The sequence below is a fragment of the Camelus dromedarius genome, chromosome 15, assembly GCF_036321535.1.
Source record: "Camelus dromedarius isolate mCamDro1 chromosome 15, mCamDro1.pat, whole genome shotgun sequence".
Lineage (NCBI taxonomy): Eukaryota > Metazoa > Chordata > Mammalia > Artiodactyla > Camelidae > Camelus > Camelus dromedarius.
Genome location: NC_087450.1, coordinates 10386070 through 10403593, shown reverse-complemented (window position 1 = coordinate 10403593; position 17524 = coordinate 10386070). Strand labels below are relative to the sequence as shown.

Genomic DNA, 17524 nt, shown 5'->3' with positions numbered 1-17524 from the left:
CCGGGCAGGAATTGGAACGGCCTGCAGCCCCCGCCCGCCCGGGCCGGGAACCTGGGACACAGGGCTGTGTGCCCCCACTCTGCCCGGTATCCCTGTCTGGCGGCTGTCGCCGAGGTGATCGGAACCCGGACCGCCCCGCCCCCGCGAGGTGAGGGGTGAGGGGGTCCGCTGGGGTATGGGTGCACTCCGGGTGTGGGGGATGCCGCGGTGAGGGGTCGCTGGGAATGGAAGTGACTGGGCTGAGGGTTGGGGGCTAATTCCTGGGTGAAGGGTGAGGGGACTACTTCTGGATGGTGGGGGGACCTGGGGTGACGCAGGAGAGGTCCGCTTGGTTTGTGGGGACTGTAGCTTAGGACGTAGCGGGGCGCAGACGGGGGCGAGGACTTAGGGGTGAGGAGAAGGAGCCTTGTCTTGAGGGTCCGATCAGTCCGGGACCGGGCCTGGCAGGGGGTGGGGAGGCAGTGACTGGGTTAGGGTGGGCGAGCAGGGGGAGTGGGGCTGGGGAATGTGGCCTGGCCCGGGGCGGTGGTGGTTCTAGTTGGGTGCTGGGACCCTGTGGGGTGCGGGGTGGGGGCGTTGGGGCTGGGTACCTGGCCAGCCCTGGCCGCGGAGTGGGCCCGCCCCGCCGCCCCGCCGCCCCGCCGCCCCGCCGCCCCGCCGCCCCGCCGCCCCGCCGCCCCGCCGCCCCACTCGCAGGGACCCTGCCGCAGGAGCCGCAGCCTAGCGTCCGTGCTGAGGGTAGGAGGGGGAGGGGCGCGCACCGACACGCACGCCGGCGCGCGCGGACGCGGGAGCGCGCCCAGAGCGTGTGGAAGCTGGGCGGGAGCCGGGTGCCCCCGGACCAGCTTCCTGAGGAGGAAGGCGGCCCGGGTTCTGGGCCGCCCGCCGCCTGCTGTCGCCTGTGCTGCCGTCGCCGGGCAGGTAAGGGGGCGCTGGTGCGGGCGCGCAGGTCGGGAGTCGGCGGGTGAGGCCTGGGCTGTGCAGCTGGGGAGGCGCACAGGGAGGGCTGCGGAGGTGAGGCCCAGGCCTCGCGGCCCGTTAGGACCCTGAGGCGGGTCCCAGGCCCGCCGCCCTGGTTGGGGTCCCCCCCCCCTCAACATTAGTATTCACTGAACCCCGCGTCTTTCTTGGCAGCCTCTCATATGCGGGTTTGGGAGAGTGGGAGCAGCCCCGGGAGGTGGGAGGGCGCTGGACGGCCCCGGAGCACCTCAGACTGGCCCTCAGGCCACGGCCTTCCCGCGCAGGTGGGCCCGCCTTGGGAGCGGAGGCCGCCCCGGACCCTGTGGGGCACCAGCGAGCTGCGGCAGAAGAAGGAGCGAGGCCCGGCCTTTGGGAGCTTGTTAGCCTGCCCCCGAGATCCAAAGCTTTTGACAAGTGTGTTTTTCGTCTTCTGAGGAATCTCCCTCCTGTTCTCTACAGTGGCTGCACAAAACTACATTCCCACCAACAGTGTGGGAGGGTTCCCTTTTCTCCACAGCCTCTCCAGCATTTATCCTTTGTGGACTTGAATGATGACCTTTCTGACTGGTGTGAGGTGATACCTCATAGTAGTTTTGATCTGCATTTCTCTATTAATTAGCGATGTTGAGCATCTTTTCCTGGGTCTGTTAGTCATTTACCTCCTCTCTTTTACAGCCTCGGATTTGATTCTTTCTTTCCCAGCCCACGTTCACTTCCCTGGCTCTCACGATAGTTCACTGCTGCTTGATCATTGCCTTCTAGCTCCCGTCTATCCTCCTTGTACCTGTGTCTCCCAGCAGGGCACTTTTGATCTTTGGACTGGGATAGTTCTTTTTTCTCCAGGATTCTTGCAAATAGCAGGATGCCTGCCATCTGTGACCTCCCCCTAGAACTGCAGCCATGTTCCCACAGTCCTGGTGACAGACACAAACGTCTGGGGAATGGTCGTGCTCCCAGTCTGCTCATACCTCCACACTGGGTTTTGCCAAGTACAGCTTCCGTTGTCCCTTTGCTTCCTCGTTTAAACATCTTCAGCGGATTTCCACTGACAGTGAAGAAGACAGAGCTGTCTGTTTATCCCCCAGTTTTACTTCCCATTTCTGCCTGCCTTGGAGGTTGTGCTCAGTACTTTCTGTGCTTCTCAGCCGCCTGTTTGCTTTTGCCACACCCTGCTCTTAGATGGCCTCTGTCTGTTTCTCTGACTCAAAGTCTCCTATGCCCTCCTAGATGTAGTTGAAATGTTAATTCTGCAGTGTAACCATCCCTGATCACACCCTGTCTCCCAGATAAGAAGGGATCTCTCCTTATTCGGAATCTCCCTTTTTGCCTTGTGGTGTGGAAACTGAAGGGAGACAGGGACAGTCTGATCCACGTTTGTGTTCCCTGCATCTCTGTTCTCGGTCCTGCCGTAAGGTCATGCTCAAGAAATACTCCTCGAAATAAACTGAATGGAAGGTCCAGTGAATCCTGCTATGCTGCCTCTGTTCATGATAATTGACTTCTCACCCACCTACTATAAAATTTTCAGAGAAGTGTCATGAGAGGTTTTATATATATAGTTCCAGAGTGAAGTTTTAATGCCAAATCTACTCTGTTCTGAAAGATACATTTGTTCTTTCGTTTTACATCATTAAACTCCTTTTAGTAGTAAGCTCACACATTTTCAACTCTTCATCACGAGTTTGATCTGTTTTTCCTGCAATCTCAATTTGAGAAGCTGAGTAGAAGGAATGAAACCTGCTTCTAAGGTGTCCTACTAAATGGCCAAGGGTAACTGAAGCACGTCTTTGAAATTAAGTGTGACACCCCCCCCAACCATTAATCCATCAAATTTTGCCAATGACACAGCAAAACATACTGGTGTTTTGGGCATCTCTAGTGATTACCTGTGAACACGTATCTTTACCATTTGGACTGTGCTTCTGGTTTTCCTCATCACGCTCCATGGGGTTTACACCTGGGTCTGGGTGGCTCCTGGTTTAGAGCTGGCAGGTGGCTGGAGCCTCTGATTTGGTCCTACCGTGGAACGGCTCCTGGCCCGTTTTCCTCTTCCGGGCTTCTCAGAACTTGCCAGGGCTTTTGCTGTATGGGTTCTGCTTGCTCTGCCCTTGTGATTTGACTGAGATGAGTGCCATGCTGATCGACCCGCGGTTTTCTGAAGGTTATACCCCCCCGGGGTCTGGGACATCCGGGAGTTCTCGTTTCTCTTGAAGCCCCCCATCCCGAACCCGTCACCAGCAGCTTCAACTCAGAGGCCCCACCTGGCGTGCCGCTGCTGGCCTGAGCTGGCTCCCTGCCCCGCCAGGCCCTGGAGTGCTCCCCGGTCAGCGGCCTGTGATGCAGCTGTGATGGTTATGGTGCGAACAGACTGTGGTCTGCCTCAGTGTGAGAGGGAGTATTTAACCCTACACCAGAGGGAAATACAAATGACACAGTGCTGTAACATTGGATCGCTTTTTAAAATATCTTCGTGGCAAACTTAAAAAGTATCCTTGTAGTAGGACTAATATGATCTTCTAGTGTTAATATGAAAATGGCTTTGTAGAAGCAACAGTCTATAGAAATCATAACTGACCTTCTGGGTTGAACATCCTTTTTGCCAGAAAGAGGCATTCAGTGTATAATACAGACTAAGTACAGTGATTTATAATTAACCACTTCTAAAGTTGGCGAGGTGCTAAGTAAGGATAACGTTCATTCTTCAGCTGGTTAGCATGTTTGGTAATCAGGCAAATGCAATGACAATCAGACGTCACAGTCTAGAGCCCAGTGAAATCAAATTCACTTCTCTTGGTGAAATAATTATGACAACACAAGTATAATGAAGTTTATGCTTTCTGTGATATTTTAGAAGTTCCGTTAATTTTTTTAATTTTATTTTTTATTGAAGTGTAGTTGATTTACCATGTTAGTTTCAGGTGTACAGCAAAGCTATTCATTTATGTATGTGTATATATATGTATGTGTGTGTGTGTGTATATATATATATATATATATATATATATATATATATATATATATATATATAGTAGTTCCATTTTAAAAGGGAGACATCCACAATGAAGTATTTGTATTTACTGAAATCAGTTTTACAAAGTAGCTCTCAGTATTTGTTTACAAAGATGGTGCCTTCTCGTTATCAGTGATCTTGACAGAAGCTCAAGAATTGAGGTCTAGAGACTTGTTTTTTGCAAGCATGATTTGTGCTTTTAAAGAGTTTTGGGAGATTTGGAAGGCAAAGAACATTCAGTTAAACATTTGATTAAAAACATAATTTTGAGGGGGTGGGTATAGCTCAGTGGTAGAGTGCATGCTTAGCATGCATGAGATCATGGGTTTGATCCCCAATACGTCTGTTAAATTTAAGTAAGCAAACAAACAAATAAATAAACCTAATTACCTCCTCCAGAAAACAAAACAAAAATTTTTTTAAATCACGTAATTTTGATTGATTTCTCTATTCCTTGGATAGAACCTTAAATAAAACCTTGGGTAAACATAATAACTACCACGTCTGCAGTGCTTGCTATGAGCTGGACATTGTTCTAAGTGCATCATGTGACTACTTAATCCTCGAAAAAACCCATTTTACAGATGAAGAAACTAAGGCCCAGAGAGATTGAGTTGTGAGCCTGGAGTTCCCTGCTGCATAGCAGAGCCAGACTTCAGACCTGGCCACAGGGCTCTGGGTCCATGTCCTCCTCTCCACCCTCTGATGCCTCCATAAGTCAAGTCTCCGCTGAATGTTTTTTATTTGAAGTTAGCTTGGCAAATTCTAACGGCACAAAATATCTTTCACAGATTTTACATGTCAGTATTTATGGAACTTTCACAACAAGCATTTAACAAAAGTCTAAGTGGAGCTGGTGAAGACACACCAACAGAACATCAGCCCCAACAAATCCCTGGGTCTTACCCCAGACCTGCTGAATCAGGATCAGGGCAAAGAGATGGGGTGTGGAGGGAGAGAGAGAGTGGAGGGGTGGAAGACACCAGTGAAATATATTTCTGAAAACTCCCCAGGGGATTTCAGTGCACAGCCAGAGTTGGGAATCACTGGTAGAGGGTCTGCATCTTTTTTAAAAAAAGCCTTGATCGGCTTCTGAAATAGGGATGAATTTTGGCAGATGTGTCTGAACATGTTGGGGATATACATGGTGACACAGAGCATCCAAGAGAAAAATAGAGCATTTCTTATGGTCTTCACATTTTTAATACGATTTTACCTTTTTTCCTGGTTCCTTCCAATTCTTTTGTTAAAGGTCAAAACTTTTGTCCTGGAATTTGTAAATATTAGCCACTGGGCAGGATCGCCACTTCCCCACCAGCCTCTGTTGCCCACATCTGAGAATATGGTTTCACCACAGCTATTGAAACATAGGAGATTTATCATTTATTTAGCACACTTGTGGTTACCAGTTTATGGTGAATTGCTCCTGGCAGGACGTATTTCATCAGATGTACGTTTTCAGAGATTACTATTTACGTCTTGATTCCTCATGCTCACCTTAGTTCCAGGTGGAATTCCAGAACTTAGAGAAAGAATATGCATGGTTTTAGAACATATAGAAATCATAAGATGGCCATCAGAAAAATCTTGTCCTAATACTTTTTTCGTAGCTATTTGACTATTGTTGTGAAAATAAGCATTCCCCTTTTTCACAGCGAGTTGATTTCTATAGAAATACTAGCCAAGGATTATAGGATGGAAGTGAAATAAAAATGAAGACCCACATGCTGTCTATGTGTGCAGTGACGGCAGAGTAAATGCCCATGACTTCACCGGTCTTTTCCCTGGTCCTGTGTGTGTGTGGCAGTGTCGTGGCTGAAGAAGCTCAGCAGGGCAGGCTGTCTAAACTGGGTTCTGAGCCATTCGTAGGTGTTACCAAGGGCCTGCCAGGGATTGGGAAAGACTTCTGAACTGAATAGTAAGAGCTCATGAAAGATGGAGAAAATGAGATTCCAGCAGAGTAAATCTATGCCTTTGACTAGGAAGAAAATTAATCTCTCCCAAAGTGAATGAAAGGTTATAGAATCCTTTATTTTAATTTAGCCCTTTGGTTTGTGGAAGAGAAAAAAAACTGTATTAATCATCTTCATTTTGGATACGATGGCATAACAGTTCATTTGTTTAGAAATGAATACTTGAGGTTGTGCAAAGAACTTTCTTTCTTTTTTTGATTGGATTAATGACGTTTCCTGCCAAGGACTATTAATTGTTCTGTGGATTAAAGTCACATTAGCACAGTGACATTTAGGATTTCAGTCATGATGCAGTTCAGAAATTATTTGGAAATGCCAGCAGAGCAGATATACTGGAGAAACTCTGTCTTGAACTTTGAATTGCTGGGTCGAATTAATGCGGTGGAACCCAGTCTTTATGGGTAGAGACAGATTGAAGAATCTATCACCGAGGTTGGTTTCCATGTGACTGACATCTTCCCAGCATCCATCCTTGTCAGGCATGGCTTCTGGCTCCTAAGCTGCTCACAGGGTTAAGGACCAATGTCATCATCCAGGCTCATATATTAGGCAGAATGTGTATATAAAAGATTTTGAAAAGCATTCAAGAGCATCTTGTTTGAATCAGCTGTAAGTCATAAGAATCAGCTGCCATGAAATGACAGCTCATAGTGAGAGACTTATAACTTGACAAACACCTCTTAATCCTTTAGAGCAGTTGAAACTTTGGAAGGCCTATGGGTCTTGACATTTCCTTCTATTTATAGACAAATGACTAGCATATGGGTCAGGTCAGGATAATCTTATCAGGAGCATTTACAAATATTAAGCATTAATATGAAATTGTTATGTCCTTTAAAAGGAAAACAAACTCAAAAGACTACTTTCATAGTCTTTTGAAATGAAACGAGCTTTTATCAGCCTGCATAAAAGTGTATGAAGTTCTCAGGTTAAAAAATGGAAGAGTTCATGTGTTTCCTTTACTCAAAGGGCTTGGAGTTTCCAATAAAAAACTGAAATTGGCTCACAAAAGTGTCGCTTTTGGTATATCTTCATTATAAATTGTACTTTCCAAAATATGTTTAACCTTTTAAGGCATGTTTAGAACAAGCACGAATAGAATGAATCATTTTTTATTTCAGAAACTTGACACATTTCTACTCTCTGTGTCTTTTTGAAGTAGTAGTTTATAGGGAAACATCTCTGTCCTGTGCCTGTTTTTTCACTCTTTTGAGGTTCAAGATCATTTGTCAGGTATTGCTTTAAAGCCTACTGTAGACCTGAAATTTGCTCTGTGTTTTAGACATAAAAGTAGAATTCAAAGTTTTAATATGTCTATACCTCAGGAACACATAAGTCTAAACGAGAGGATAAAACATGTACACAAAATAACCATGATCTAAGTTAGGTTGTGATTTGGACGCTGGAAATTCCTGATTGCCATTTCCTGTAGAGGTATGGGATGTGACTTCTGTTGAAAGGTCTGTACCACAGTGTACAGCCCTCGAATATGTATGGAAGGATGAACACTGAGGGGGCTGCAGGCATTTTATATAAAGGTCTCTCCTTCGGTTGAAGATTGGGGAATACCTTGATGACTTTTATACTTAAACAAAAACCTAGGTCGAATGTTATTTTACTGATGCAGGGATTACACATGTGCATTTTGGTAGACTGTCCGGTTGACCATCGTGTTTGTGTTTTTCCAGGGCAGTCGAAGTGAAGTAGGGCCAGTCAGACCCTCAGGACCACCAGGTAAACTGGTAAGTAATATTTCTAGTCTCCAGCAGCTTATTTGCTTCCTATAAAATGCAATAAATTAAAAAAAAAAAATCCAGGAGAGAAAAACAAGTTACAGAGGGTGATTTCGTCACCCTTCCTTGATTTCTCTTCCTGGGTGAGTGTGTGAAAAGGTAAATGTGAGATTTCCAGTTAAATCTAGGAGACCCCCAGAGGGTATTTCAATCTACATGGCTGGTAGCATTTATTTTAAAACTGGGGGAGATGTGGAGGGCTCCGTGTGGCCTCTGGTTGCTCTTGGAATTGGAGAGGACTGTGCGTGAATGCTGCCTTGTCCCCAAGCAGGCTTGTTCACGCAGCGAGCGGGGCTGTGAAAGAGCCCACAGCTGGGGAGGCGCATAAAGCACGGGACCGAAGACCTCAGAGGTGGGGTGGAGGGAGGGGGGACGGGCTCTCTTCTCCTGAGAACGTGGCAGGTGGGAGGAGCAGGGTTAAACCGAGCCCAGCCCTCAGGAGTCAACACACCTGAGGCCGTGTCTGGCTTGTGTGTTTTCTGTGTTGCAGTAACTGTGCTTCTGGGGACTCTGTGCTTGTCCTTCAGGGTTCTTTCGGTAGCGCTGGCCTCCCCAGCGTTCCTGGCCCCCCTGGACTTCTAGGAATGAAAGGTGACAGGGTGAGCTCTCAAGCCGTCCAGGAAGTTCCTTGTTTGGAAGGCTGATTTCTGCTATGTTGAGAAACCAGGCTTGCTTTGGGCCCAGTGGAGAATTTTTCTAGAAATTATCATAGACATCTATCCAGAAAGATATCTTAAAGTACTGAGAGTGGAGGTTAAGAAGCCAGACATCTACTAATGCAATAATTTTTTAGAAGGGAAAAAATAAAAGCCAAGTAAAGTGAAAATTTTAACTGTAGTCACACTTCCTATTTAGTTGTAAATTTACATTCCTACTCGCCACATTTTACATGAATGTGGTCAGAGATCACTTCAAGTGGCCAGTGAGGTTTTGGACAGTTGTTTGTTTCTCCAGGTCATTCGTGACACTTGCTAGGTGGTGAGAAGATGGCATTTCTCTTCTGACACATTATCCACACTTGTTCTTACCCATCAGCCCCAAAGGGGAGTTGGTTCACTTGAAATTATATAGTTAAAAATCTCAAAATACTAAAAAGAGTATTGTATTCATTGCAGGGTGTGGTTGGTGAAACTGGTCCAAAGGGTGAACAGGTAGGCTCCATCGTCCGAATAGTGTGAAATACAGGGTTTAATGTGCGTTGATGAGTTTCACCAGCACTGGCCGATTTGTGGGCAGTTTCTCTGAATGTGCTTTGTGAGTGACACCCAGGGTTTAATTTGGTCTGTCGCTTGATCTACTATTTTTACAAGCTGGAGCTAATGAAGGCTTTGCCTTCGAGACTACACATTGTCTTCCTTTGAAAAGGGTGGTCCTGCTCTCTTATTCACTGAATTGGTTTACTCCGGGCTGATCATGCCCTCCTGAGCCATATGATTTATTTTTTCTTTACCCAAGACCTTAGCAAATAAACTATGCAGGTGAATTAGAGTTAGACCTCCCTCTGTTTCTTCCTTTCTGCTGTCAGAGCCCTTTCTAACCCTTCCCTAATTACAAAATTGCTGGTACAGTCAATAATCCTTAACTTTAGCAGAAACTCAGCCTCACCTCCTGGTTTTCTCTGGGCTGTTTTCTGGTTGGGACCAGCCCCTGACAGCTAGATTGGAAAGCCGCTGAGAGCACTGTGTATTTCTGCATGATCTAGGGGGCGCTGTGGGGGCTTAGGAATGCTTAGCAGTATTGGCTGGTGAAAATTGAGCCAAGGGACTAAGAATTTTAAACAATGTGACATTTAGTCTTACTTTTTAGGGTGTCTCTGGGGAAGAAGGTGAAGCAGGAGAAGGGTGAACTTGTAAGACCTTTTTTTCTGGTTATTGATGGAGACTTACTGGTTGTTGATGGAGACTTCCTGATTTTAACTCTATTAGAGGCATACATGTTTTCTTTTCGCTGACACTGCTATCCTTGCTGACTTCTTCAAAGGCTAAGATGTTGCTTATATAGCTGGCAGATGACCCCGTAGAATTGTAGCCAAGATCAAGTAAAGCAGAGGGAAACACCCGCAGATCAATAGACCTAGCCTGAAGCACTTGGAGGGCAAAGTGTTCCCCTTAGGGGGCAAATTTTCAGACCACTTTCCATCTAGACATTCAAGGTGATTCTTACATGACTGTAGAAAGTCATGAACAGTGCTTATCATGGACACAAAAGGAAAGTTTTGTTACAGTTGGAAAGTTGTGGCTCACGAGTGTGACCCTGGTGGCCATTCTCTTGAGTCTAAAACCCTCCAAAGAAGTGACTTCCACCCCCAGAGGAGGCTGCAGCTGCATCTCCAGGAAGGTAGTGAGAATGAGAGCAAGTTACCGCTGCCACCCGCTCTGCTAGGTCTGCGGGCTCAGCTGCCTGGTTTTGACACAATGTAACATGACCTAGTGTGGAAACTTACCCTGGGTGCTTTGGGGTGGGGAGGTGACAGAGTTCTCATAAAATCTTTTCAGAGAGCTTTTAGTACAGGAGAAAACTCTGGTAATGTTGTTTGATTCAGATTTTTAGAATTTAGAGTTACTATAAGTGTGACATCTGAATTAGGCTGAGCTTCCTAACAATTAAGTGAATGACAAAAGGATTATTCTAATTCTATTTTCTATTCAAACTGTTCATTTTATAAGCTAAGAGGATTTTTTAAAATATTTTTGAGGGGGAGGCAATTAGGTTTATTTGTCTATTTATTTAATTTATTTTTTTAATGGATGTACTGGGGATTGAACCCAGGACCTCGTTCATGGTAAACATGTGCTCTACCACTGAGCTATACCCTCTCCACTAAGAGGATGTTTTAAATTATTCTCTTTTGTAGTGGAGATGCATTGATATGCTAAAACAAGCTGAATTCATACCTAGAACCAGTGGTGGGAGATATTCAAGGTTGTTTTTTAGGCATAAAAGCATGCATATTTATTCGGATAGACTTGGGGACAAGTCTGAAAATATTGTTAGGGTTTCAAAACTGAAGCCACCTGGTTTAAATATCTATTGTGTTATATATAACAATATAGTAGTTTAATATTTTTTGACTTACACATTTAATTCTCGACACCTAGCATTTTAGATCTGGATGGAGCCTTGGAGAGCTCCTCTTCAACCCTGTTATTTAACAGACAAGGTCACCCACAGCTGGGAGGTTACAAAGCTCACACACGGTCATAAAGTTAAGTAGCAGAACTAGGACCACAATCCAGATTTTGAATCTAATGTTTTTCTACGGGCCCAGAGTTCTTCTGTTTGTGGTGTTCTGTAGACTTCAGCAGCACAATCCCTCTGAAATATTTTTACTGAACTATCAGATGTGAATACACTGTTCTAATATAATTGGGTGTTATTGATTTAGGGAGATATAGGGTTACCTGGCCCAAAGAGATCTGTAAGTATAACAAACAGTTACGGTATAAAAATAAAAATATCAATAAAACTGTAGAAAATACAGTGTTCTGCTTTATGAAATCATTCTGTAAAATTCAATTCTAAAAGGACTTACGTTTAAGGAAATTAATGTCTAAATTTATTCTTTAAGTAATGAATTAGTCCAAAGGAAAAAAAAAAACAAACCTTATAACAGTGTAAATGGAACTGCATTTTGACCTAACCATGCCAAGGGAAGTTTTTTTTTTCCTAAGTGGCTCACTGAGTATATGTCGTAATTTCTTCCATAATAAGTCACTTTTACAAGAACTGAACTGTGCTTAGCAGTGAAGAGAGGATAACTGAATTTCCTTGTCAGTGATATCACTGCAAATATTTCAGTAATTTTCTTAATCTCCTGCGTATTCTAGTTGCAGAAGTAAGTCACAGGCACGGTGCTTAAGAAAATACAGATAATTATTAGAGGTAGCAAATGGTCACCTCATTCAATTGATCACTTTACAGAAACTCAGCTGATGTCCCTAGAGATGAGATGAGTTCAGAATTAGAGAATCAATCAGTAGCAGACCTCTGATGATTTGCTAAAAGTTGTGCAGATTTATTACAGTAAGAAATTTAGGGTAATAAAAGGAGAAAGGATGGAGCTGACTTCAGTCTCAAGTGTCACTACCACCAGGATCCATTAATTTCCAAGTCACTACTGTTCCTGGAATCCACCACCCCCTCCCCACCAGAGCCTCTCTGTCCCTGTCCAACACATTATCCTCACGGCAGCCAGTGTCATCTAGATAAAAAAAAAAGGGTAAAGCCCACAGTCTGTCCCTCATCTGCTCAAAACCCTTCAAGAATAACACTTCATAGAGTAAAATCACACCCTTAGCAAAGTGTACACAAAGGCTTCAGCAAAGCGGTCCCTGCCTCCCCAGGGTCATCTCCGACCTCTCTGGATCTTTATCTGCTTGCAGTTCAGCTGAACGTTTCTTCATGCCGTGTGCTGTTCTCCGAGCCTGGAGCGCTCTTCTTCTTTCCTTAGAACAGTGCCTCCTACTTAAGTGCTTAACACCGTCCTCAGCCCTACTTTCTCTGGAAGGACCCGCCCAGGCTGGGTCCCAGTGCCCTGCCCTGGGCTGGTCACACAGCACTGAGACGGAAATGATCACATTGTGTCACTTCAGCTGTTTACATACTGCTTCTGAGCGCCCTGTGACAGTCTCAGGCTTCAAGTAACACCTCTGTGCCTAAGAATCTCTGACAGCAATGGCTGAGGACTGAGAACAGTGTAAAGAATAAACCTTGGTAGAATTTGGGAACGGAAATCCTCCTTTACTGTCTAGAAATAATCACTGATGTCCAACAGTGATAATTCAAGTTATAAGAGAAAAAAAGTGGGTGAGCAATGCAGATGTCAAATGAGTTCATTTCATTTAATTTTGGATATAATACTAGGAGTTAGTTCTTGATTTATCGCCACCCTTCCTACCCTGTCTTTCCTGACCCTACCCGAGTAACACCGGTGAAACTGAAGTACAGCCCCAGAATCAGGGGAAATAGCTGCTAAGAGAAAGGCTTCCCCTTTCCTCAGTGACTTCAGCCCAGACAAACCTGGCAAGTGGGTGAGGTCTGTTCCCCGGTTTCTATTTCAGCAGCCCACTCCTCAACTGAGAAATTCTTTCCCAAAGACCTGGGACCCCTGTGATGTCCTGGCCATGTTGGCCCTTGACATCTTCATCGAAACTGCCTGCCCCTTGTTCTAGCAATATTGCAGACATTGCCAGCCAGGTATCACCCTCTGATTTGGTCTCCTTTGTTTTCTCCTAGTTCTAGTTCTTCCTCTCCTCCTTCTCCTTCGCCATCATCATCGTCGTTGTCGCCTTCTCCTCCTTCTTCTCCTTTTCCTCCTTCTTCTCCTCCTCCTCCTTTTCCTCCTCCTTCCTCTCCTTCTTCTCCTCTTCCTCTGTTCTTCTCTCTTCTCCTCCTCCCCCTCCTCCTTCCTTTCCTCCTCCCTCTTCTTCTTTCTTTTTAGCAGCCTAGAGCAAAGCCATTTACTAAATCTCAATTCTGCAGGTAAAAGTTGGGGTTGATTCAACTGGACTCTGCTTGGAATCTTGAAAAGCCAAAAACAGGATATTGGATGGCTAAGCTCTTATCTGGAGGCTCTGGGGAAGAACCCACTTCCGAGCTCATTCATATCCTCGTGGTTGTAGGACTGAAGTCTCTGTTTCCTGAGGCCACTGGCTGTCAACTGAAAGTCCCTCTCTTCTCCTAAAGACCATTCACATTCCTTCTTATGTGTCTGCCAGTTCTTAGTGCATTCTGAATTCATTTGGTTTCTTCTCTGGGTTTTATTTTATTTTTTCAGAAGTTGCTGTGGTTTTGCATCCTCGTCACCTGACAGTTCCCCAGCCTTCATTCCATCCTCAGCTCTCCCCACTAACCCTGACTTTCAGGAAGTCTCTTAAGCCATAATTTATTCAAAGAAGCAATTTTGACAGGTTGACTTGATGAATGTCAGGGTTTTTGTTTGTTTGTTTTGTTTTTTTGCATAAAGAGAGATTGGGAAAAAGCACACTCCCTGAGCTTTATTTCGATGTGTCTAGGGAAAGCATTGCTTCACCACCTTTTTTCCTTTAGTTTAAAACACTTGAATGTTGGAACGAGTAGGCTTTTTCTAGACAAATGTTGCATATGAAAAAGAAGCAGGATTGCGTTGTTTTATGAACATTCATGTCTTGAGCACTAGCATTCCCTTGATGCCTCCTACCTTTTTATTTCTCATTCTTATTCTGTGAACAGTTGTACACCGGAACTAGTATGCCACAAATTCCACTAGAGGTGGTTTAACAACGAGTGAATAAATTTAGTCTTTAAAGCAATCATTGTAGATGAGGACTTTAAAAATGCTTTTAGTGGTCTGCTTTCAGAAGAAAAATCTAATTGGTGTATGCTTTTGTGCTAAAGAAATAATTGGTTTATTTTTTTAACATCTTTAATATTTAGATTTTTAACTTCCTCAGCACTTAAATTATGGACTCTCACTTTTTGTTTGGGTATTTTAAATACATTGATTTAGTTCCTGCTAGTATTTGATAATTCCCAGACACATGCGACTTCTCCAAATGCTCCAGAGACTGTAACAAAGGCTAAATGACTTACGTTCTTGGAAATATATTTATTTGATGCTTTCTGTATTGCTGATCTACCACGTAACTTGTCTTGTGAACTCAGTGGCCTTTTGGTGGCCAGGAAAAGTGAACATGTTTCATTAAAAACTACCTTGCTGTTAGAAGTGGCTCAGTATGAAGAATGTGGTTTGAAAATGGATTGTTCCAATTAACATTTTGAAATAATAACCATACCAAAAAGACAGATCTTTAAAAAGTTTACTTGAACTGGAATTTTAAGAGATGGGAGCATTGTCGTGTGGCCTTGTGTGTCTTTACCTGGAGGGTTCGCAGCGTCTGAGCAAATACCTCTTAGGTAATGGGACGTAAGTCAACCCACAGCTTCATGTCAGTGCCTGTGTTGGTATTAAGCAGACACATTCCCTGTGCTTGGCCCAGTTTTACAGTGTGCTGTTGTGTCCAGGCAGGTAACCCTGGGGAGCCTGGCTTGAGGGGGCCTGAAGGAAGCCCGGGGGCTTCCTGGAGAGGAAGGACCTCGAGGACCGCCTGGACCACGAGGCGTGCAGGGAGAACAGGGTGCCACCGGCCTGCCTGGTATCCAGCACCCTCCAGTGAGTGATGGGCAGTCCCTGGGGTTCCCTTTGGAAACTCCATCCCACAGTACCGGGTGGGGGCAGAGGGGCAGTTGGGCAGGACGAGACCTCAGCTCCTCAGCAGCTGGGCCATTTCCCTTGTAAATCCAGACGATCTGGCTCCTTGCCAAGTCCGACACTTGCTCATCTAACAGTGTCCCCTTTATGGTTCCATGTACAACTGTCTGTTTTCTTTTCCGTCCCAGGGTAGAGCACCCACAGATCAGCACATTAAGCAGGTTTGCATGAGAGTCATGCAAGGTAAATACGTCAGAATGGCTTGACATTTTGTATGCTTTAAAGGTGGGAGGTTTTTTTTTTTTATTGAAATGTAGTTGATTTACAATGTTTTTGTTAGTTTCTGGTGTACAGCATAGTGATTCAGTTACACATATATTCTGTTTCAGATTCTTTTTCATTGTAGGTTATTATAAGATAATGTAGTTCCCTGTGCTATACAGTAGAACCTCGTTGTTTATCTGTTCTGTATATAGTAGTGTGTATTTGCTAATCCCAGACTCCCAATTTATCCCTCCCAACCCCTTCCCCTTTGGTAACCATAAGACTCACAGACATAAAGGTGGGAGATTTTGAATAACATTAATTTCAATTCTGTTTTATCCAATTTGTTGCCATTTGCAATAGCTTATAGCCTCAAAGGAAAATATTACCTTTTGGGGTTAGCCTGGATTTTTTTTTTTTTTTTTTTTTTGCCAATGGGGTTGATTTACAAGACAGTACACCCCATACACACACACACACACACACACACATTTTTTTCCCCTTTGGAACACAAATTCTCAGAACCTTTCTCCTGTTAACATCCTACCACCTGCTGTGTACCTGGCACTGACCTAGACTCTCTCTGTGGATTATGTGAGAAGTAATTGGCAGACTCTGTGCCTCTAGGAAGCATAAGGACATTGCTTCTACTCAGGTACCATGTATGTAGAAAATCAATAACTAGAATTTTACTAAAGTAGTGATATATTTTTGTATGTTAGCCTTTTTTTCCAAATTCATCTGTAACTATGGCGATGCTGTTAATTATTGTGTTCTTTCGTACATTCACGAGGTAGTAAGTTTATCTAGTAGGTTCATCAAGTTTTCCAGAATGGAATCATCACCTCTGTATTTGAAAACCAATACTGTAGACGTTTTATCTTGACACGATATTTCAATTTTAAATATTTCACACTGAGAACATTATGACTTTATGCTAACTCTTACCTAAAGAAGGCCAGCTTAGGACACTCGTATTTGAACAACTTTAAAATCTTGGTTAAAAAATGGGTTTCCAATTTATATTCTCCTTCACACTCTAAAAGCTTTTAAAAAACATTGCCCTAGAATATTTCCCTGAGAGCGTTTTAATGGGACCGTTTTCCTGTTCTCCGTGGTTACTGTGGATGGTTCTTAGTCTCTTTAATGATTCCTGGAAAAGCCTGTGCAGTTACTAATTTTTCAGACAGACTGACCATTCTTAGGGAGCGAGCTCTAATGTCTGGCGTCTGTTCCAAGCATGAAAAAACTTCTGAGAAGGATTATTAATAGGAAGTCATGAATTCTCTTGATATTTCATGTGACTTAAGTATCTTCAAGCTAAAAATGTAAGCCTGGGTCTCAAAGGGTGTCTTGGTACTAATTCTGGATGATGTCCTTGGCTTTCAAAAAGCTCCTGGACATCCACTCCCTACCCGTGTTGAGAAACTCACTTTCCTCCTGGCTTTCAGATAAGCAGCAGGTTCAGGTGACACCCTCACCCCTGAGGAGCACCGCTTAGCCCAGAGCCCTGCCGTTTAAGGTCTTTTATTCCCTCCCCCGTGTCTCAGAGCAGCAGGACCAGGTTTATCCAGGGAGGGCTGAATAGAAAAGCATCCCCAGTGAAGCTTCCTGGCAGAAAGCTTGTGACCCCGCTTTACTTATTTCTCACCGCCGGTTTTGAAGCTCTGGTGACACGCTGAGAAAAAAACACTTGAAATATCTCTCTTTTCATTTGAATCACTTGCATGTGTCTGATGATTCTGGGTTCTTTTGTTTATTATCTTCTAGAGCATTTTGCTGAGATGGCTGCTAGCCTCAAGCGTCCCGACTCAGGAGCCTCTGGCCCCCCTGGGCCACCTGGACCCCCCGGTCCCCTAGGACCCACGGAGAGAATGGTTTTCCCGGCCGTAAGGGACATCATGGCCTCCCAGGCATGAAGGGTCCCCTGGGGGCTCTCGGTTTGAGGGGACCTGAAGGTAAGGCATTTTGCCCCCGTGGAACCAGGGACGTACACTGGCCTTTTTCAGATGAATTCACGTGTCCTAGCAAGCACCAGCTGTCTGCGCAATAAGATGGATTGCTCTCTTTTCACAGTGGTGATGGTCAGGACTGGAAAACTGTTGTTTGATATTTTCTTGACCTTGGTGTATGACAACAGTAGACCAAACACCAGAATTAAGGTCCCTTGCCTTTTGGTGCCAATGTTTTTCAGTTACAGTCTGCCTTAACCGTAGTTCAAAATAAACCTCATGGGGTCTGGTAAAGGATCATTCAGGTTTTTATTTTTATTGAGACCCCTAGAATCATCATAGAGTTGTTCTGAGATGGCAACCAGCCCTTGAAGATTTGTGCG

The 17524-nt window shown here is 44.5% G+C and overlaps 1 protein-coding gene across 1 annotated transcript in view; it reads left to right on the top strand.

Annotated features, from left to right (window-relative positions):
* Positions 1-130: 130 nt before the first annotated feature.
* Positions 131-17524, top strand: part of LOC135323006 (collagen alpha-1(IX) chain-like) — a gene marked incomplete at its 5' end in the record, with an annotated part of 29126 nt that continues 11732 nt past the window's right edge. The window contains 8 exon segments of the mRNA XM_064494249.1: positions 131-148; positions 7632-7685; positions 8852-8887; positions 14739-14780; positions 14782-14886; positions 15114-15168; positions 16960-17052; positions 17055-17147. Coding sequence (XP_064350319.1) covers positions 131-148; positions 7632-7685; positions 8852-8887; positions 14739-14780; positions 14782-14886; positions 15114-15168; positions 16960-17052; positions 17055-17147 — 496 coding nt within the window.